The sequence below is a fragment of the Natrix helvetica genome (genome assembly GCF_964273705.1).
Source record: "Natrix helvetica genome assembly, chromosome: 2".
NCBI classification, from domain to species: Eukaryota; Metazoa; Chordata; class Lepidosauria; order Squamata; family Natricidae; genus Natrix; species Natrix helvetica.
In genome coordinates, this window is record NC_138552.1 from 163184318 (window position 1) to 163208037 (window position 23720).

At 39.4% G+C, this 23720-nt stretch overlaps 1 protein-coding gene across 10 annotated transcripts in view; it reads right to left on the reverse strand.

Annotated features, from left to right (window-relative positions):
• The window catches only part of KHDRBS2 (KH RNA binding domain containing, signal transduction associated 2), a 450741-nt gene that overhangs the window by 28837 nt on the left and 398184 nt on the right, over positions 1-23720 (reverse strand). For 7 of the 10 annotated variants that reach the window (XR_014174494.1, XR_014174495.1, XR_014174496.1 and 4 more), the window contains 4 exons: positions 14120-14296; positions 12084-12134; positions 11251-11274; positions 9614-9706 (listed from right to left, as the gene is read on the reverse strand). Coding sequence is in view for 1 of the 10 variants with exons in the window: in XM_081942586.1 (XP_081798712.1) it covers positions 14199-14296 (98 nt within the window). In the remaining 9 variants the exon portion in view is untranslated. Of the gene's footprint in view, positions 1-9613; positions 9707-11250; positions 11963-12083; positions 12135-12687; positions 12819-13179; positions 14297-23720 lie in introns of those variants that run through there. The other 3 variants (XR_014174497.1, XR_014174493.1, XM_081942586.1) reach the window with 3 other exon arrangements.

Here is a 23720-nt window from a genome sequence, read left to right on the forward strand (position 1 = left end):
CTCCAAAAGTAAGTCCTAGCTTGATTTTTACACGTGTGCCCAATATACACCCTACCTCCAAAATAAGCTCTAATTAAGACCCTACCTACTCTAGGGTGCATGGGTAAAAATTAAACTAGGTTGGGGGTGAGAGGGGGGTGGAGCTGCCCTACTACTTACCTTTGGATGGCTGCAGCCAGGCCTTGCATTCCCTGACACCTGCCTTGCCAGCCCATTTCTTCTGCAGCCAACAAGACTTTCTTGAAGGGCTCTGACAGTGAAAAGGAGGATGTGTGGGTGTGTGTGGGGGTGAAGCGATGCACACAAGTGATGTGAGTCAGTGGACAACCCCCCCCCCCAAAATAAGACCTGGTGCCTTTTTTGGTGGCAAAAAATATAACATAGGGTCTTATTTTGGGGAAACCACGGGTATCTGGTTATCTTTCTTTGCTCTCAAAGGTGCTTCTGGATAAACAAGGCAGGATTCAGGTGCCATTCAGGAAGAGTGTAAAGGAGTGCTAGAAGCACTAGGGAGCGATAACTCCTACTTGCCTTCTTAACTATTTATTTAGAAAATGCAGTGGCTGCCCACATTACCACAGGGAAACTGTGGGTGGCTTACAATAATAAAAATTCTTGCTACTTCTGCAGAAAGTCCTAAAATATAGCAAAAGAGGGGAATCCTAGTTTGTTTTTATCTTCTTATCTGCATTTTCAAAGTCAACTACATGGGTCAAATCCATAATGTTGTGATGAACTATATTATTTTAAGAAAGAATTCAGTATGTATGTATGTATGTATGTATGTATGTATGTATGTATGTATGTATGTATGTATGTAGGTATGTAGGTAGGTAGGTAGGTAGGTAGGTAGGTAGGTATGTATGTAGGTATGTAGGTATGTAGGTATGTAGGTATGTAGGTATGTAGGTAGGTAGGTAGGTAGGTAGGTAGGTAGGTAGGTAGGTATGTATGTATCATTCTTATATTTAAAAGTTTATTTCAAGCATTCCAGTCTGGCTGTTCATGCTTTTCTAAAATAGAAGTTCCCAAGCAGAATTTTAAAATCCATTTAAAAGAAAACACCCTATTAGAACTCACAACTTATTTTATTAATGGACATAACTGCATAATTTGAACATGAAAATATACACTTCTAGATTTGACTGTGTAAGAGCGTAGAAGAATAATTTCCTTTATAAATTAACAAAAGGAAAAGTAATAAGGCTATAACATTTTTTTTAAAAAAAATCCACTTATATGTGGCTAGTCCTTGACTTACAATCATTCATTTAGTGACAGATTTACACCGGTACTGAAAGAAACAGACTTATGACCGTTTTTCACATTTATGACTGTTGCAGCATCCCCAGGATGACATGAACCAAATTCAGATGCTTGACAACTGACCCATATTTATGATGGTTGCTGTCTCTGAAGCAGGTGTCTCCAACCCTGGCAAGTTTAAGCCTGACGGACTTCAACTCCCAGAATTCCCCAGACAGCTGCTAGCTGGGGAATTCTGGGAGGTGAAGTCCACCAAGCTTAAACTTGCCAGAGTTGGAGATACCTGTCCCAGGGTCTTGTCATCCAGCACCTTCTGTGATGTTCCCAGCCAGCTTCTGATAAGCAAATTCAATGGGGGAAGTCAGATTTAATTACCAAACGCACAATTCCCTTAACACACAATGTGTGATTCAAATTTTACTGTTATTTGCCAGTCAACCATTTCATAATCCTAGAGACTCTTCTTCATTTGGAAGATGGATTTACGTGTCTGTGTGCAAATAGTTCGGTGTCATTCCAAGTTAGGCCTAGTCACTACAAAAAGGGAATTGAGGTAGCAGAATTCTAAACAGGTAAACACTGGCTGTGCCAATTCATACTGCAGATTAAAAATGGCATTTCTGAAAGCTTTCCGCTAAAAAAATATAAATCCCCCAAACTAGAAAATAAACATAATTGGCTTGGCTACATACTCCAACCCACAAAACACTCTCGTGCATGACATGTTGAAAAAGAAAAGAAAAGAAAGAAATATCTAAGTTCAATTTACGAAGCTGTGGACTAATTCACTTCAGTATTACCCAAAATTCAAAGGGTTTATTTCTCCCTATTATGGTTTATTGTTTTGCTGATATTCCTTGAAGTACTGATGTTTCTCTCAAGTTGAATTTTAAGGGGGCATCTGCATTGGAACCCTAGCTATTAGTGATTGATCTTTGTCCTCTGGAAAAACCAACTTAAGCTAAAAATTATATTCATCTGCTAGGTTTCACATAGGATGCCTTGGGAAACTACGACCTCAAGGATGCCCAATTTAGGATAGTCCAATGGTTCGTGGACATTGATTTACAATATCTACGAGCCAGAGCCAATAAAACTTGTTCCCCCCTGACTCTCAACCAAGTTAATAACTATGGATTGAGGATGGCTTCCTATTTTTATACCCTAACCATTCCCAAGTATAGAAGAGCTTTTGCCCTAGCTCGCTTCAATGTCTTGCCCTCAGCACTTCTGGATGGTCGTTACAAGAGGCTCCCGATTAATAAGTGGCTGTGCCCTTGTGACAGAGCCGAGGTTGAGACAGCGGAGCATGTCCTTCTATTTTGCCCTGTGTATAGCGCGGACAGATCTAGGTTACTGTCCCTTCCTGAAATCGTCCCTTCTGATCCTGATGGCTGTGATTTGTTTGTACATTGCCTTGGGGATGTCTCCTCGTACATCACCTCTCAGGTTTCCAGGTTTTTCTTGAGAGTTGTGACCATTAGAGGAGAGAGCTGTAACCTCCCTTAGTTGGGCTTTTGGTGACTGGCTGCTGTGTCTCTTTTGTACTGTTCGTGTTTTGGTCTGTGACTGTAAATAAAGTATTATTATTATAACTTAAGCTAAAAATTATACCAAACCAAAACCTAAATGACACAGGGTGTTTTACATAATAGAAAGGCAGAACAGATGATATGTCTGGAAGATCACATATAATAAAACATTTTTTTTTGTTTTATTGTACAATGCCAACCCACTCACTCACCCACTATTGAAGGAAATAGCCCTGTGTTCAATGGCCTATGGAACATCATCAGGATGGAATGTTATTGAATTAATGTCTACAACAGGAATACCCAACCTTGGCAATTTTAAGACTTGTGAACTTCAACTCCCAGAATTCACCAGCTGGCTACCCAATAAAATTGTCTTAAAGTATGATATCACAGTTATAAGGTAACTGATATTTCTTGGCATCACTTATTCTCACTGACACAGATCAACAACCTCGACAAATAGGATGAAATAAGCAAAGAGCATCACTTTCTTTCTTTAAGAAGGAGCTGTGGTGGTGCAGTGGTTAGAATGCAGTATTGCAGGTAAAGTCTGTTCACAGTCTGGAGTTTGATCCTGACATGCTCAATGTTGACTCAGCCTTCCATCCAAAGTGGGTAAAACAAGGACCCAGATTGTTGGGGGCAATATGCTGACTCCATAAACTGCTTAGAGAGAGCTGTAAGGCACTGTGAAGCGGTATATAAATTTAAATGCTATTGCCTTGCTTTAAGAAAACAAAATAGAAACAGAGGAAATGGAGGTGGAACAAGAAGTGGGGAAGCCTCCCAAAAATCAATCAAAGGGCAACAAAGCCCTTATTTTTCCTAAAATTCTGAATATAAATAAAGGAATATTCACATGGTTTATTTTTACATGGTTTATTTTTACATTTTTGTATATGCTATTTAAAAAGTTACAATTATGACAAATACACTGAGCATCTAGATAATAAATCCAAAAATAAACACTGTCGAAAACCACAGAAAATCAAAAAGTCATACTACAGAGGCACCTAGGCTACATGATCTAAAATACTTAGAAGGCTTGAATAAAGAAAAAGTTAATTCTCTTTTCCTCCTGAAAGACTCTCCCATAATTGAAGTGCCACTGCCACTAATGCTCACTTTGTTTTACCTCATTTAACGAAGAAGTGTTTAAACTTCTGATAGATTTATACAGGAGAAAGTGTTTAAATCCCAGATTTAGTTACTTCCATTTAATAATCTTGTGGTTCTAATTAGACCAATTGCAATTTCTGATTTGCTTTCATAGGTACAACACATAGTAATGTTAGACCTTCTAGTTTCACTGAAAAAGGTTAAGGAAAGAAAGAGGAACCTTTGCAAAATAGTAATTATATTCTATTTAATTTGTACCCTTTATGAATCCAAAATATCTTGTCTATCTTGTTTTCCAAGTACACCTTCTGTCTTCCTGAATTATATTTAAATGATAGGAAAATACCTATATGCTACTATAGGAAAAAAGCCTTCAAATTATCACTAATATATAACTGTAATCAAAGCAGGGAAACTCTTGTATTCCAAGCTTGTGAAAAAGAAATATGGTATAATAGCCTGCATAGATATTTACATAATTAGTTATGTTCTAATAAAAACAATTATTCCATATTCTTGGTATTCAGCATCTCAATGCAGAAAGACATGCTGTAGACATGGCTCAGTTGATTCTATTAACCTGACTAGGGATTTACTGATTTAAGAGTGTTCATGCTTTCTGAACTTTAGGCACAGTGTTTTTCTAGAATGACAAAATGAATTGTTTGAGGCAAAAGGTGATTTGGGAATATTCACCGAGATAGCAGCTTTCCAATGCCTTAATATTTTAGTAGGTAATACAGTACAATAGACTTTACCAGGCAAAATTGATCTTTCTGTTAATAATACATATGATAGTTCGGAAAAGAAATAGCAGTATTTTATGTTAGTCTTCCAGTACATCATGGATTTATAAGACAAAACTGACACCAATAATTTATGCGTAATACTGGAAAAAAAGAGGAAATCTCATTAAAAGCATGGTGTTGTTATTTGCAATTTATTTATTTATTTAGCTTTTATTAGCAAATAGTGCCAGCTCCTACAGTTGCCTCCAATTATTTTATATCTCTGTCTTTCTTAGACTGTATTTTACCCAGAATCTGATTGATGCGGTTAATTTTTTAGTCTAATATGTCTTTTTGTGATCATATCTAAAGATAATTTTTAAAGATATATTTACTTCTTTCATAATATATTACATGGCAACTAAAGGATTGTTCCTAATTTAAAAATCTTTGTAAAATCACGCTTCTGAATAAGACTGGAAAATGCACTTAATTTATCTAACCTAGTAAAATTTCTGCACAATTAAGATTGTGAACCATCTGGAAGCTGATTAATTATTCTGCCTTCTAATTCATGTTTCAATTTACTGATTAAAGTCTGCCTTCCCCAGTCTGAGACCATCTAGATAGGTAGGGATGGAAACACCCTGAATTGCCTGACAGCATGAGAAAAAAAATGAATTAATTGAGATTCTGGGAGTTCTGAAAAAGACAAAATGCCACATTAGGAAAGGGATTAAAAGTGAAACTGCCAATATTGCAGTACAATCTGCCTTTGAGTCAACGTTGACTTCTGGCAGCTTTCTTAGCAAGGTTTTTTTCAGAAGTGTCTTGCCACTACCTCCTTCCTAGAACTGAGAGAGTGACTGGGATTAGAACTCACAATCTCCCAATTTCTAGTCAGATGCCTTAACCACTACACCAACTTGATTCTCACCTCTTTCTCCATTTGAAAAAAAGACTGAATCAGAGCTGGAAAATGTGCGGAACAGAACAACCAAAATGATCAGGACTTATAAGAAAAATCTTAAACCACTTGGTCTTTAGTTTAGGGAAAAAAGAAAGCAAAGGAGGAAAATGATCCTGGTACAAAACATGATTGGCAAGGAGATTTCCTCAAATCAGCAAAAAGCATTCAGTGAAGTTGACTGAAAAGAGATTAATAAGAGACAAAGAAAGCACACCATGCAAAGGTAGTCCACAGAATTCCTTCCCGTGAAGTATGATAGTGGTTATTAATTTAGGTGTCTTTTTTTTTTTTAAAAAAAAGGAGTTTAGATGAATTCATAGAGGACAGTTCAGTTGAAACTCAACATCTTTTTCCATACCAGTGGCAAGGGAAAAATAGTGAAAAAGGAATATGTTTCCAACTCCTGCTTGACAGCACCTCAGAGGCATCTGATTAGGCAGGATTAGAAACAATATATTATACTAAGATGGGCCCTGGTCTGATCAAGCAGCCTGATCCAGCCTTACATTATTTATTTGTTGTTATTTATTTTATTTATTCATCAAATGTAGATGAATTAGATGAGCCCATCTCAATCACATGCAATTATCTTTTACAATATTTATTTATTTTATTTTTATTTTATTATTCGTATTTATAGACCGCCCCCTCTCCTGAAAGGGACTCGGGGCGGTGTACAGTCACTAAAATGCGTTATAAAATACATACATAAAACAGTTAAATAATTAAATACGTAGGTGGAGGAGGTTGCAAGACTGTATATAGAATAATAAATATAGTACATTAAAAACTCTAATAACCCAGGAGTTAAAATATTACCCAAAATTACCCATTAAAATATATCCACCGGGAGGTAAAAACTAAGAATGTGCCAGGCCAGCTAATCGAAACAGGTGAGTCTTTAATTTTTGACGGAAGGAATGGAAGTCAGTGGTAGTTCTAATGTCGGGGGGGAGGTCATTCCAGAGGGCTGGGCCCATCACAGAGAAGGTCCTACCCCTAGGCGTCGCCCGCTGGCACTGCCTAGTGGACGGCACCAGTAGTAGTCCCTCCCTGTGAGAGCGGATTGGTCGTAGGGATGTGTGCGGGAGGATACGATCCCGCAGGTAACTGGGTCCTGTGCCATGGAGTGCTTTAAAGATGGTAATCAATACCTTGAAACGCACCCGAAAAACCACAGGTAGCCAGTGCAGCTCACGCAGGAGAGGTGTCACATGGGAGTATCTTGAGCTCCCCATAATCACCCGCGAGGCTGCGTTCTGGACTAGCTGCAGTCTTCGGACGCGTCCCAAGGGAAGCCCCATGTAGAGGGCATTGCAGTAGTCCAGGCGACACGTCACCAGCGCATGAGTGACCGTGCATAGGGCATCCCGGTCCAGTAGGGGGCGCAATTGACGCACCAGGCGAACCTGGTGGAACGCCCCCCTTGCCACGGCTGCCACATGGTCATCCATAGACAGCCGGGCATCTAGGAGGACGCCCAAATTGCGTGCCCGCTCCACAGGGGGGAGTTGTTCACCCCCTATGGCCAGCAATGGAGTTAGCTGGCTGAACCGGGGTGCCGGTAGCCACAGCCACTCAGTCTTGGAGGGGTTGAGTTTGAGTCTGTTGTCCCCCATCCAGACCCCGACGGCTTCCAAACACCGGGACATCACTTCGACAGCCTCGTTGGGGTGGTTTGGGGTTGAGATGTACAGCTGCGTATCATCAGTGTACAGATGGTATTCAACCCCAAAACCACGGATGATCTCCCCAAGCGGCTTCACATATGCGTTGAACAGGAGGGGCGAGAGGACCGACCCCTGCGGCACCCCACAAGAGAGTGGCCTCAGGGTCGACCTCTGCCCCCCTGTCAACACACATTGCGTCCGGTCAGAGAGGTAGGAGCTGAACCACCGTAGAACGGTGCCTCCGACTCCCATCCCCCCCAGCCGGCACAATAGGATACCATGGTCGATGGTATCAAAAGCCGCTGAGAGGTCTAATAGGACCAGGATAGAGGAACAACCTCTATCTCTGGCCCTCCAGAGATCATCAACCAACGCGACCAAGGCTGTCTCCGTGCTGTGCCCGGGTCGGAAACCGGACTGGCGTGAGTCTAGATATTCGGATTCGTCGAGGTGTCGCGGAAATTGCTGCGCCACCACATTCTCAACAACCTTCGCCAAAAAGGGAAGGTTGGAGACTGGACGGTAATTAGCTAGTTCCGTTGGGTCCAGTGAAGGCTTCTTGAGCAGGGGCCTCACCACCGCCTCTTTCAAGGCGGTTGGCAAGGATCCCTCACCCAACGACGCATTCACCAGGCCCAGAAACCAGCCTCGTGTCGTCTCCCAGGATGCCAGTACCAGCCAGGAGGGACACGGGTCCATTGAACATGTGGTGGGTCGCAGCCGTCCACGTAACCTGTCCAAATCCTCGGGGGCAACAGAGTCAAACTCCTCCCAGAGTGGTCTCACAAGACTCGCTGTTGACGGCTCGTCCGGACCACTGAAGGGGGCCCATCCGCTCCGGATCTGAGCAACTTTGTCCTGCAGATATTCCCCAAACTCCTCTGCTCTTCCCTGCAGGGGTGCCCCCCGTGTCCTCTGTGATAGGAGGGAGCGGGTCACCCGAAACAGGGTGGCAGGGCGGTTATCGGCGGACGCAATAAGGGCGGCACAATGTCTACGTTTGGCCGCCCTTAATGCCACAAGGTAAGTCCGCAAGTAGGCTCTTACCTGTGCTCGATCAGATTCGGAGCGTGAGGACCTCCACCTGCTCTCTAGACGTCTCCTGTGGCGTTTCATCACCCTCAGCTCCTCGGTAAACCAAGGAGCCCGGGTGGATCGCTGCCGCAGGAGACGTCGCAAAGGCGCAACCCGGTCCAAGGCCCCAGCCGCCGCCCTATTCCAGGCGGCCGCTAGGTCCTCCGACCGGGAGCGGGTCAGGGCTATAGGTATTGGCCCAAGCTCCGTCTGGAATCTATCCGGTTCCATCAGGTGCCTGGGGCGGTACCAGCTTAGACAGTCTGGTTCCGCCTCCTCGCGGTGGGAGGTTGCGCCAGGGAAGTTCAGCCAGAGAGATGAGTGATCAGACCATGACAGGGGCAATATGGGCAATCAGCTCTTAACCACATATTTTAATGAGACATTTTAAGACTAATTGTTCAAAATATATATTTATGTTAGGAAAATGCAATGGATTTTGCACTGGAAGAAAGCTTATTGATACAGCAGTTTCATGGTGGGTAGTTTTCTGAGGCACTAGAAGCTTTTAAGAAACTGAGCCATTGATATCCAAATTAATCTTCTCACGTTTCAATTTAAACTGGGTCTCATAAAATACAAATAAGATGCTATTTTGATGTGGGTGGGGCATAGCAAGATAACAATTGAAAAATCACATTAAATTCTCATAACCTAGATAGTTCTTTCCCCTCTTTTAAGAAAGTTACTTTTAAATATAAAAAAAAAATATCTGAAGACTTATTTTTCATTTTTTTCAAATGTACAGTATTTTGCTTTGAAAATCTCTTCAGAAATTTTCTAAAGGTCTCAAAGCAGTGCTCAGATATACAAACAATGTGTATATGGGTATACTGTATGTTTATAAATTACACTGCCCAAAAACTCAAAATCAGCAATTTCAATGCATACTGTATAACAGTGGTGGGATTCAATTTTTTTTATTACTGATTCTGTGGGCGTGGCTTGGTGGGCATGGCAGGGGAAGGATACTCTAAAATCTCCATTCCCACCCCACTCCAGGGGAAGGCTATGCAAAATCCCCATTTCCTCCTGATCATCTGGGACTCAGGAGGTAGAGAATAGATGGGGGCGGGGCCACTCAGAGGTGGTATTTACCAATTCTCCAAACTACTCAAAATTTCCACTACCTGATGAATACCACCTGTGCTGTATACTCAATAATCTGATTTGAGTCCCAACTCAAAAATAGTTACCCTGACAAAAAGTGAGTCAATCTAATCCTTATTGAAATGTTGTCTTCTGCCCTACCTTGCTTTCTTCTTTGTTCTTGTTAAATATGTGGTTTGTATAACCCAAAGTCCATTCCAAGGTTCATGTAGTTCCCTGGAAACAACAATGACCCTATGAATGAAATGAGATAGTAAGTCAGTGAATATCAGATGCGAAAGAGTCTCCTTTAACAAAGTATTTGCTAAACTATTTCTTGGTATGCGTTTTAAAAGGATCTCCAATTATAACCACAACTAATGCTTTGTTAATATTGGAATTGCAATCATTGATCCACTGCAGAATTATATCCATCTGACAACTATTTGCAGATGGTCCTTCGTCCAGTCAATTTAGAAGGCTAGATGATTTTTCTCTGAGCAGTAAAATTGCACCACATGACTTGGGCCAGATAGCTGAAGTTTAGCAACCAAATAGACTTTGGGGTTTGTCCCATTGCCAGCTCTCTAGAATAAGATAATGGTTTCAGGGTAGACAATTTCCAAAGCTTTGAAATAAAGTTCAGATCTCTATGTTTGGAAAAAACAAAATCTTGTAAATGTAGTTCTTAAGGAAGTTGGGGGCGGGGGTAGAAACTCTATGATCTCCAAGGGCCAAACAGTGAAACAGTTATGAATAGACCAGAAGTCCAAATGGCATAAATGCACAACCAATGCTTTTAAGCAGAGAAAAAGGTTGTGCTTTTCTTGGGGAAGCAGAAGAAAATGTCTTTTTGTACTGCCAGGTGTAATGTCTTACTGGGTTATGCTTTGCATTTGTAATATATCTCATTTGTATTCACAACATAACCCATGTTGGTATTAAATAATGTCTAAGTGAGGAAAAAAAAAACATACACTTGAGTCCAGAGTGGAGATCAGAGCATTAATATGGCATTTTGTGGTTGATGCTGTAGTAAACCAAGACATATATTGGTTTGGTTTGTGGCTATTTCAAACTGTGTACAAAGAAGTGAAAGAAATGAATAGTAGATGTTTTTCTACTGCTGTTATTTTTCCACTGCTAGATAGCTTCTCCTTTCATGCAGAGCTAAGATAAGATGCAACTGGCTTGGCTGGACATCTATGTAAAGTAAATTCCAAGGCAATCTAGCATGTTCTAGAATCCTCTGCCACATACAAAGGATTCAATTATGAAAAGAGCTTCTTCAACCACTTGGGTAATATGGGAAGAATTGCCAAAGGGTGAAAATTTGAAATTGCTTAAAATTTAGACCATTCTTTTGCTAGAAATATGTATGTAGTCATTATATCAGTATGAACACTTACCCTAGGGCCCATAATATGGTTACTTATAGCTGAATCATGAACTGTGGAAAACACATTCTCTTTGTGAATTTCAGCAATGTTAACGTTAGCTGTCAATGCGTGGCCTCAAAATGACTCAAAAATATCTATACACGTCTGTCTTTTGTGATAAACAGAGCTTCTAGTTATTGACATTTTGCAGAATTGTGTACTGTAATAATTCTATATAGCTATATTATTCCATTTTTTTCCTCCAAGAACAATTATGAGAAGAAGGTATAAGAAAATCTGAAAGCTCCTCTTGGCCCTTTGACTTCTAGAACAAAACATGCACAAAAAGTTGTATCTGAATATAAAATCTGTCAGCAGGTGTGAGAAAGCAATCAATTCTCCTAGTTCAAAAGCTGGTACCTTGCCAACCTGAGATGGCTTCACCTGCAAAGTGGAAGAAGATGAATCAATACATGAAAGAAATCTATCTTATATAAAATAAAATCTAACACAATTACAGGCTGACCCACTCAATCCTGAAAGTCATAGATTGCATTTTGAAAATCAGTTATGTCTTTCTGTCTTAATGGATAGTGTATTTACAAAAAAAAAATACATATGTTGATTTTGAAAAGAAATGTTCCAATCTTTAAAAGAAAAATAACTCAACACATAATAACCATTCTGTGGCTTCTTGGGCACCAGAAATAGCTTACTAGATAGACAAGCACAAAAACTAACACCACATACTTCTGTATCTTTTCTTTTTAGAATAATTTTAGCTTGTATCACATCTTGGAGGCTATCAGTTTTGATAGATGAGGATTCAAGTTTACATTGCAAACTGATCATGTTTACACTAAAAAGAAATCCCACTTTGGTCAATGTGGGGGACATCGAAGAAAGAATGGATAAAACTGCAACCTTGGAATTGGAATAAACTGAAATTGTTTTGCAACAATGGCAGTATTTTCATGAAGTCAACACAATCCTCACAATTACTAGAAGTAAGGAATCTGTTGGGTCCCTGGTGTTCTCTGAGCTTGATGGTTTTCTTGCAGACCTCTCACTACCCAATAGGTAACATTGTCAGTCGGCACTGATGAGGTTACCTAGCTGGATAATGAAATGTCTGCAAGGAAAACATTAAGCTCGGGGAGCACCAAGGATCTCACAGTTCAATCCTGATTGCAAATATTACCTTCTATCAGAAAAGCATCTGTTTTCATTGATCGACTGTATTTCTTGCTTACCTGGGCATTATGTAACAGTCTTCTAGTTTCCTGTCCAGTATGTTCAGATCCCTGAAACAGTGAGACAGAACATTCAGTGTGACAGATGCCAACCTAACCAAGCCCACATCAATAAGTACACAGCTGAATCAACAGAGAAAATGCATGTTTGAGAGACTAGTCAAGAAAGTTAGCATGCAACTCCAGCTGCAAAAAATCTTACATGGGCTCACAAATTGAACAGCCACCAGCTTTTCTCTGCTCTCATCAAAAAAGTAAACCAATTACATTGACAAAAAGCCACTGGAAATAAAAAAATTGCATTTAAGATTGCCTACAATAAAATTCTTCCTTTTTGTCATAGAAATGTAGGTTATATATTCACTGTTAGCAAGAGTTGCATTACTATTATTGTTAATTTTAGTTCTGTTTATTGCCTCAAGGGTTATATATTGTAACATAATTTTGTTGCCACTAGTTAATGTTAATTAGCTGTTTTAATAGCCTATAATGCCTATTTGTTAAGTTTTGGCAGGTTTACTTTTTTAACTATCAGTAACTTAATCACTTGGAATATTTAACATTGCTGTTGCAAACTCAAAATTACAGTTACTATTATTGTTACCTGTTTAACGTTTAGTCATCCTTTGAGTCCTGCGACATATTTCGTTAATAATCATCAGCCATCAAGTCTGATATTCACAAAAGAAATAACAGCCCTCTATAAACTGCCTTCAAGGGAGGTGATAATTAGCACTGAAAATTACAAATAGAGTTTTTGAAGTTGAATAGCAACAACTGGGCAGTGACACTGATGATTGGACTGTCAAGACAAGTTATTAGAGAACTCCGCAAATGCAGCCGACACACTCCTCAGAGTGAAAACAAGAAGGTGAGTCTATGCAATGCTTACATGTTGAATGGGATATTTAATGTATGGGGAAACTCAGCGGTTGAAGATCTAGCATTTAGACAGTCTGACACTGGTAAGCAATAATCTTACCTCTTTAAACTCCATTACATTCTCACGAGAGACAGGCTAATACAAACGAATCAATCAGAGCGTGTGTTTAGCAAGATCAAACTTAAGAGGAGAGTTTAAAAATCCATTTATTCTTCTAGAGCCACGACTTTTTTCCCCATTAACATGTTATATACATTAGTGTCTTCTAGTCATGAGCCATGTCACAGTTTAGTTGGTTAGCTTTTAAATTATTTAACAACCATAAGCTATTAATACAATTTTTTTAAAGTCTTGCACATCGTCTTAAAACAAAATTGGGTTCATTTATATAGAGATTTTGTTTTTGTAAAAGAAAGGGTTTATATCAAAAACATATTTAGGCATCTCTTGAAGAAGAAATCAAGCAGGCATTTAAAGCTAAACACACGTAATTCCAAATTTAGTTTGTTACAAAAGTTTTCAGCTTTATTGACAAGTTATGGCAAACATATTTGACAAAATTATGTTTCCTATTTAGAGAAGCTTACACATGGAACTTTATGTGATTTAAAAAAATAATAAAAAACAAAACAAATACAGATTAAAACACTGGACAAATTCAGTTAGCTACATCCATACAGTAGCAGCTTGTTGTCAAATCCCGTTAAAACAGCATTTAAAATGAAATTTACAAACTTAATATTAAGCATTTTAAATCTAACTAACATATATTAAAAGACAGGTTAAAACAGCTTATCTACATCTCGATTATCATCTGGTTCAAAAAAAAAGGTCATATTACATTTTTTTAAGCAACCCTAAATAAAAACTCAACCTTAGTGTGGGGACAGGGCATAAGAGATGCAGCTTCATGCTTCTTTTTTTTTGTTTTGTTTTTCCTGTTTTGCTTTAAAATTACACACAACAGTGAGGAAGAACAACCAAGACAACATCATCTTGCTGAAAGGTTTAGTCAACAACTGCCAACAGTCTTTTAAAGTCCATGTCCTAAAAATAATACTAATGCCAGTTTCACTCCATTCTGGAAACATAAGTAGTATACAGGTAATCATAAGCAGTAATTCCTAGGATAGAAAAAAAAATGGGCTATTACTTGTCTTGTTGCCATTTATGTGGAGACCACGGGTTCTTAATTGTCTTTAAGTTGAGGTCACAGATGTGGAGAATATCTTTCAATATCTACCATAGGGGTGTTCCCTGTAACTCCCTCTGGTTGACCTGGGAGTTGGAGCTTTTAGGCTGGGACGACTTATGGTCCATTCTTCTTGAGCTGAAACAGAAGAAATAAAGAAGTTGCTTTATTTTAGTAGACATGGATGTGAGGCTCTGATCAAGCCATCCATGCATCAAATATTAAAATACGAAGCCAGCAGTGCTGTCTAAGATCCAACTGCTAACGAAAGAAAGCTCTTGATCAAGACCAAAAAACTCTCTTTCTTCCAATTTCCAGCGCATGTAAACAATCAATGTTTTTGCAAAACTATCAACTCTGGGGGAAAAAACCCCACTCTTCAATTTTTGCCTGTTGCAAACTTATTTCATGCCTGAGTTTCCGATATGGTCTGAATAACTGGATCAGGAATTGAGTCAGAAGGGGGGAACTGAAAGATGAATGATCATGTGTTTTCTCATTTAACTTAAAAAGCACAGTGGAAACTTAGATAATATTAAAGTAAGCTCTCTAATACAAGCAGATAATTATGTGTACACAGAAAAGTCTATTAATATACAGAGAGAGAGGGGGGAGGGAGAGGGAGAAGGAGGGAGGGAGAGGGAGGTAGAGAGAGAGAAACTGCTATAGGTTTGCTACAATGACAATAGACTGGTTCTTTGCATTAGCTCTTAGTGATGTTGCTATCATTGTGATTTTATTAGCACCCACTTTTCTCTATCTTATCAGATACAGGCAATCAACAATTTACAACCATTTGTTTAGGGACTGTTTAGGGACGGCACTGAAAAAGGTGATTCATGACTGTTTGTTTACATTTACACCCATTGCAGCATCCCATTGGTCACATGATCAGAATTTGGATGGTTGGCAACTGGCACTTATTTATGAGGGTTGCATGTCCCGGGGCCATATGATCATCTTTTGTGACTCTCCAACAAGCAAAGTCAACGGGGAAGCCAGATTCACTTAACAATCATGTGACTAACTTAAGAACTGCAGTGGTTAACTTAACAACTGTGGCAAGAAAGATCATAAAATGGGGCAAAACTCACTTAACAATTGTTTTGCTTTGCATTGGAAATTTTGGACTCATTTGTGGTTGTAAGTTGAGGACTATCAGTATGAATACTGTAGCTGAATGATTTCCAGGCAATATTGGCTCAATAAGTACGCCTCTTCTACACTTGCACAACATTGTTAAATCACTGTGAGGAGCAAAATAACAACTAATTTCATCCTAGAAATACATTAAATACATTAATAGGGGGCAGTTCAGACCTAATTTATGGCTTTGCATAAAAAGATAGTGTTTAGATAAACTATATCCAATTAAACATACTAATTTGAAATATTAATTTATGTTAAAAGTAATTTCTCAACAATGAGAATAACAATGTTATGTGATATTGCTTGCAAAATATTAGCATAACTTTTCATTCTTAAATGGTTTTATTAAAAGAACTGGAGCATGGGCATCTAATTTTCTTCTTTTAAAAACAGCTACTTAAAAATATTAGGATTATTATTATCTTAACTTATTATGACCTGTCATTCCGAAAAAATATTGGTGGCTTACAACAACCACATATACAATTAAAACAATTTAAAATAAAATGTTTCAGAAACCGCACAGGAAAGCAAGGCTTCTTATATTAATGGACCATTTGTTTGTTGAGAAAAATCTGCAATCCATCATCTCTGTCAGAATCTCTGGTCTATATACTGGCACTATTCCTTGCCTAGTTATGACTGAATGTAATAGGATGTGCTTCTGATTAGACATACTTAGTACTATGCTTCAATGACTATTGCTATTTATAGAATTTACAGTGTAATTTTATACCCAGAAGTAACTCCCGTGAATAAAGCAAGATTTTCTGGCTGGTAAATGCAAGAGACTGCAGCCTTAATTACCTTTATCCCTGTTCTGTTGATTAAAAAACATTAAGAATATTACCTGGTAGGCTTAGCTGAGTTTTTCTAGAGGCCAGTTTTTAGCTAGTGTGATTGTTTTCCATCCCTTTCCTTCATCCCGTTCCTAAGCTTTGCATTTGAAGCTAAAATTCAAGTATCTTGAAATATACTCCAAATAAACATTGCTGTCTAATTGATATCTTGACCCCATTTGCTTCCTAGTTTGTTCACACAGGTACTCAACTTAGATCACTGCTTTGATTCTTATGAGAATGAAGCTAGATGGGCAATGTTGAATCATTTACCGTTTAGGTTCCTAATCAAAATCTGTCCTATTTATATCAGGCTGTTTATTTATTTATTAGATTTTTATCCTGCCTTTATTATCTTTATAAATCACTCAAGGTGGCAAACATTCCTAATACTTTTTCCTCCTCATATCCCCCCTTCCCATAACAACATAAGACCCCTTGAGAGGTGAGTTTGGTCAAGAGAGAGTCACTTGCCCAAGGTCACCCAGCTGGTTTTCATGCTAGAACTCAGTCTCCTGGTTTTTAGGCCAGTATCATCACCACTAGACCAAACACCCTCAATTTTTACAACCAGAATTTGGTGTTGCAAATATAGCAGCTACACTTTTGAAAAAAAAAATAGAGGATGGCCACATTTGCTGTCTTTCCAATAGCCAAACTGCATCATTCAGAGCAGCATTCAAGACTTTCACAGACCTTGCAGCACATGTATGGAAGGGTAGAACTGATGTTGTGACATCATGGTGCCTCTTTTATCATTTGCGAGTCTCATCATGGTTACTTATAGATGCCTCTGACCAACCCTGTCTCTACCTTTTAGCATTTCCTGGACAGACCATGGGACTTGCAAGAAAGAAAAAGCAGCTGCAAAGAGCCCTACATTGTTGTGAGGTAGATTATAATTTTGCTGTAAAAGGACAAAAATCAAGAATCTACAGCTTTATCCATTCTCAAAATGAAGAAAACCTAAATGCATCAGTTAATTTATGTCTGGATAGAGAAGGAAGGACTCACTGGAGAAGAGCCTAATGCTAGGAAAGATTGAGGGGACAAAAGAAGAAGAGGACAACAGAGAATGAGGTGGGTGGATGGAGTCACCGAAGCAGTTGGTGTGAGCTTAAATGGACTCTAGAGGATGGTAGAGGACAGGAAGTCCTGGAGGAACATTGTCCATGGGGTCGCGATGGGTCAGACACGACTTTGCAACTAACAACAACAATAAATTTATTAAAAATCCAGACACAAATCTGCCAGGATAGAGTTCTGCCTTGCAAAGTGAATCCTAAATTGGATTGGATTTAAGCTCTCTGCATCTCCTTATTTCCCTTCACAGAAAGTTTCTTTTCTTCGGGTGATTGTTCTTTCAAAGGAGATCACAACTTTCTTTGTCACAGAAAAGATATGACAGGAAGACGTTTGGGGGAGTAGGCGTTGCTTCTTTTGAAGAACTTCCTATGCAGAACTTGAAATGTGTGAGGCATGTTGAAATGTTATTGTGAATACATTATTTTTTTTCCTAGCACTGCTTGGGATCTGTTTGACCTGAACATTCATTCCTCCCCCTTCTTCTGATTCAAAATGCTGAAGATTAGACTTGTCATATGCCCAGAGTTACAGACAGGATGCGAAGGATGACAAGTTCTGTTGTAGGAGGATGAAAGCATAATGTGCTCTATTCCTCAATGTTGGGGTAATTTTGGAGAGAAAGGAAAAGACACAGGCTTTAAGAGCTGCATAACAGACAGAAATTCAATGTATGCAATTCTCCCCCTTCGTGCAATTATTTTTCTTACTACATTTCTTTATAAAACTTTTAAAAAGTGAAGAAAATGGCCACCAATTTAATAAGGGATTGTACCAATTCTTCTACAGGGAGGATTTTAACTTGGGAACAATATTGGTTAAGAGAAAGACAACAGGACCAGAGTGTTCAGGACTGCTGTGAAAGATTCAGGACCGATGAATAAGAGAATAACAGAGTTGGCAAGGACATTGGAGGTCTTCTAGTCCAACCCAAGGGGTTGGTCTAGAAGATCCCCTATACAATTCTGGACAAATATTTGTCCAATCTCTTCTTAAGAACCTGCAGTGAGGAAGCACCCACGACTTCTGACAGTGGATTAATTTCACCGATTAATTGTTCTGTCAAGAAAGTTCTCCTTAGTTTTAGGTTGTGTCTTTCCTTGATAAGTTTCTATCTATAAGTTGCTTCTTGTTCTGCCTTAAGATGCTTTGGAGAATAGATGAAAGGAACTATAGGTTGACCTCACTTAGTGATTACTTGTTCATCAACTGTTCAAAATTACAGTGGTCCTGAATGGGGAGATTTGCGACTGGTCCTCAAAGTCGAGGCTGCTGCAGTGTGCCTTGTAGTCATATGATCATAATTTGGGCACTTGGTAGCTGGCACACCCTTACAAGGGCCATTGCATCCCACAATGACAGGATTTCCAATTGTGACATCACTGCCACCTTTCAATAAACAACATCAGTGGGAAAGCCAGTAGGAAGTCACAACTCAAGGTCATATAATGTCACATTTAATGACTTGTGTGTATGTGGTTTGCTTAATGACTACAGAAATACAGAATGGCCTCTGCTAGGTCTGTGCAGTCACATGATTTTTCATTTTATAACCACACTTCATAGCAACAGAGTTTCTGGTCCCAATTCTATTTGTTACCTGAAGACAACATTTTCTACAAAATGCAGAGTTAAAACAATACAATGTGCTATGACAGGATGAAGTGACAGCCACCAATTTGGACAGGGTTAGCAGGGGGTAAGCAAACATGTGGAGTTGAAGGGCAGCAAAATGGTTTTTACATGTTGTAACAACCATGATAGGTGTTCTAACCCCCCTCTCCACGCCTGTGAGTAAAGCAGAACACAGACTTGGCTGTTTGCCACTATTTAATTACTGAGATAACAAATCCTTTGGCTGAGGGCCCAGACAACTCACGTTCAAGAAAACAACCCAGATAAGTCAAATGAAGCACCGCAGATAGTCCCAACGAGCAGACACGTCTAGAATACATAGATTTTCTTAACTAATAATTTGAATGGTTGTTTCCTGCAAATGTCCCCTCCCAACGACTCACCTATAATCTCTCTTGGGAGGGGCCAATCCACAACCACCTGTGCTTAATCATCTTCTGTGAATCTGCCTACGGAGTTGCTGCTTCTGTTTCTCAGCCCTTCTCAATCTAGCAACAGGGACAAACTGCCTTTGATCCTCCCCACTGCTCCATGCCTCAGTTGCCTCCTGGTGGCCAACCAGCCTCTCTGGTCCCTGCTCTGAATCTGAACCCTGCACAGGGTCCTCCACATCGTCCAGGGCAGACTCATATGGTTCCTCTCTATCCGAGTCTGTCAGCAGCTCAAACAGATCCTGCTGGACCACAACAGATGGATATATGTCGTTTCTACTTTCAGAGGAAGTATACTAACTGTTGTGATGTATGAACTAATTGTGGTTTCTAACACTCAGTCGGAAATACTGTTTGTGGGTTCTCAGTGCTAGACTATGTAAGCTTTTGGATTGATCCAGCCTAGTTTTTATCAATCTCACCTGCTGCTATCTTCTGTTTAAATATTAAATACACTTTGAGAGAAGATTCAGCTCTCTGAGCACATTGCCTTTTTGTACTGTTTCTTGACAAGCATATTATAATGCTGCCCATATTTACAATTCATGCTGCTCTTTTCTGCAACATCTGCCATTTCCTTTAAACTCCCTTCCCTCCTTTCCTCTGATAATGAGATTTCCTCCATTTCTACCTGGCTTTACTCCTGTTTGATCATTTTTGTCCTATCAGGCATCTTTACTGATATAAAGAAAAATGCCATTTGGTTACTTTTATCACTATTTTCTAACTAATGGAGCAAGAATGGAAAATCCTGCAGACGCTGCCAAACCATAGTTCCCAGCAGCCTCCCAGCATGGTCATTGCTGAAGCAGGTTGGCATAACCTCCTGCTTGCATTGCTACTGAAAAAAAAATTGAGTCACCATTCAAGAGAACTTTAGAAGGAAAAGGTTGTTCTGTCTCTGCTGGTAAGCTATATAATAATAATAACAACTGGTGCTTATTGCTTTGAATAAACTCCTGAACCCAAAACTCCAAAGTGCATTGCGATGCTATCTTACGGACCTTAGTTACCATTTCCCAGTTAACTAATAGGATGTAACTGACCACAAATAAAAAAAATGGGATTTTTGGATACAGAATTTTGGTTGGAACTACTTAAACTGCTTTATCCCATGTTGTACAGTTGGTATATTTTTAAGTACTATTGGGTTTAACTACAGAAAATGTATTTGCAAAGGATCAAAATCTTGTTATTCTTATAGTAGTCTAGCCTTGTACAGTCCACATCAGACACAGGTTATTCTAGACATTGGGACATTATAACATTTGGAAGGTTGTAGGTTCCTCATTCCTGTAAGAATTTCTGCCAATTTTCCCTTTAAGTAGTGTTATTTATCTGTCCCATTTTGTGTTAGCAGCCAATCCAGAACTACATTCTGCTGGAAGGATTTGTTGTATGACATTTTAGGCTACCTGTTCCCCCCCCCCAAAAAATAAGACAGGGTCTTATTTTCTTTTGATCCTGAAATAAGCGCTTGGCCTTATTTTCAGGGAGGTCTTATTATTTTTGAGGTGCAGAAGGCGGTGAGCGTGGTCACCTCATGGCTGCTGCTGTGTTGCAATATTTTTGGGGAGGGATTATTTTGGGGGGGAGGGTTTTAGGGCATGCACTCAAAAGCCCGATTGGGCTTATTATCTGAGGAGGTCTTATTTTCAGGGAAACAGGGTAGTAGAATTCTATCTGCAAAACTCCATCTTGGTCAATCTCAATCAGTAGTCCTTGAACAAAGGGGTGGGGGATGATGCCATCATATTGTGGCTTGAGGTATGCAAGGTATCCAGGTTAACTATCAGGTTAGTACCCAAGCCAGAAGAAATTCAGTAAAGATGATCTTGTCCAAAAGTGCAGTTTTCTATTGGTGCCTTAAAGCCATTTTTTTTGCTCCCCAGAAAAGGTACCGGAGTTACAGGTGAATGAAAGAGAGGATGGGTTGCCAGCTAGAAGAAGTAGCGGTATGACATGGGAAGACGTTGCTCTGGAGTGGGGACACTTGGCAGCTGCCATGCAACAAGGCTAGAGGTTGTATGGAAGGGTCCTCTCCAGAGGTGGGTTTCAGCTGGTTCTCTCTGGTTCTCTCCAGTCCGAACCGGTAGCAGCGGCTGTGGGAGGCTTCGCTCACCCATCAAGACATGATGTGCCAGGACTGCATATTCGCAGAAGACCATGCACATGCGCAGATGAGGCACATGCACTCACATTTGTGAACCGGTAGGGAAAGGTAAGTGAATCCCACCTCTGGTCCTCTCTGTCTTGAATTGGAATTGGAAGAATAGTGCAAAAGATTTGGAAGAGAAGTGATACAATCAAGATGCAGGCAAAAGGAGGAAACCAAACCTTATCATGTCTATAAGTTTAACAAAAAAGTTAATAAAAATAATGGGAATTGTTTTAAAAGCATTAAACATATGAGCAGAAACCCTTTATTAATTTTGTGTTTTCAGTGAATCAATACAGCAATTGACTATTTAGAGTCCCCTCTCTTAAGGAGGTACATTTGGTGGGACCCAGAAGAAGGACCTTCTCTGTGGTATCTCCCTCCCTTTGGAACATCATCCCTGTGGAGATTAGACTGGCCTCCATTTTGACACTATTTTTTGCAAGGGCCTGCCTGAAGGCTTGGTGTTGCCAATGGGCCTGGGGAACGCGGAGGGAGATGGAGCCCATAAAATGGTTTGTTTGATTGCTTGTTGTCACCAAGGTGAGTGAGAGGTTATTGTTTTTACTCTTTGTATATTGTTTTTTTAAATTGTTTGTGAGCCACATAGAGTCACTGAAAGTGAGTGTGCGGCCATATAAATTCATGAAATAAAATAATAAAATGTGGAGTATGAAGTTAATTGCCATTACTGTTGGCTGCTAGCCTCCTTGGGTTGTTTGACAGTTATCAATTCTGACTTCAGCCATGCTACTTAAAAGTTACACTGGCTCTTTTCCATCATCTTTGCTAGGGGAAACTTCCCGCAAGTACTAGAAGCATTGCCTTATCATGCATATGTAGAGCACATATTGAAAGAACATATAGAGGTCATGCAATAATATAATAATAGACATATATCTGTTCTAGGTCCATGGACTGGTAGCCAGATGGAAATGCCACATGTTGCTTTTTAAATTAGACAGTCTTTTATAAAAAGGACTTTAATATTTTAAGATATTCATTAGGAGGAGCAGAGACACCAAATATGGGTTGCTTGACAAGCTGAAGTTTACAGATCATGACTGACTCCGATTGCCAAAATAATGTACTTTTCTCATTTTCTATTTCACTTCCAAAGGGTGTGGTCCTTGGTGTGAAGCCAAAGCTATTCCATATGCTCTTCCCAACTCAAAACGTGAAGTCTGGGATAGGGTATCTTTCCAGTGGTCGTATTGCCTACCCAAATGACTTTGTCTCTGTAACCCCCATATCATTTCTAACTGAACATGAGTGAGGTATTGATCCAGCCCCTCATAAAGGAATTCCTAGGGAGAGATGATCAATGGTATGTTGTAGAAGAGAATATCTGTGGCTCAGGATTGAACTGTGTGGTTCTTGATGCTCTTTCAGTTTGGTAGTTTTTTTGCAGACATTTTACTACCAAACTAGGAAACATTATCAGTGCTAGAAGGGAGTGGGGTTACTATATAGTAGTAGTTTTCTCTGCCAGTGTTTTCTCCTATGTCAGCGCTTACTATGTTGCCAACTTCTACCTCACTGCTACAAGACTGAGGCAACAAACATTGTCCAGCACAATTGCATTTTTTCTATATGTTTAAAATTCGTTCCTTTCTTTCTCCCTTCCTTTCCTCCTCTTTAACCTATAGAACTCACTTTAATTGCCATTTTAATGGACTGTGTGTATTTTCACGTATATATAGATAAGCTGGTCAAAGATTCTAATCAAGATTTAGCTACTTATCCTTCAAAATTGCTATGACACAAGGATAGGAGCCATTTTGATGAAAAGGCAGAGGGAGGTTATACCACTTGTATTGTGCTATAAGGATATTTGCAGGGGTAACATTAGGAATGACTGAATTTTCTTGCATATTTTGAAAACTATGGGTTTAGTCATAGCTATATGATTGGGATATTAAATGTGGCAAAAAGGATTCTGGTATTTTTGTTCTTATTCCATATAGCTGAATTTTCCTGGATATTGTGAAAATGATGGCTATTCAATATAGAGCACACCCTTTATATCATTTCTCATTGGTATTGAGAGCAATTAAACATCAATTTGTCACTTTCATAAAGACCTGGATGATCAAAAGCAAAACCAAGCAAAATCCATACACAGTAGCTAAATTCACAACACATGTTTAATACGGTAAGCATGTCATGCAAATACTGTCACTCTATTAACAGTGAAGCAGAAGAGAGTTGCTTTTAATTCCATTCATTTGTTAAACTGCTTTTATCTGATCAGTTGTATTTTATGA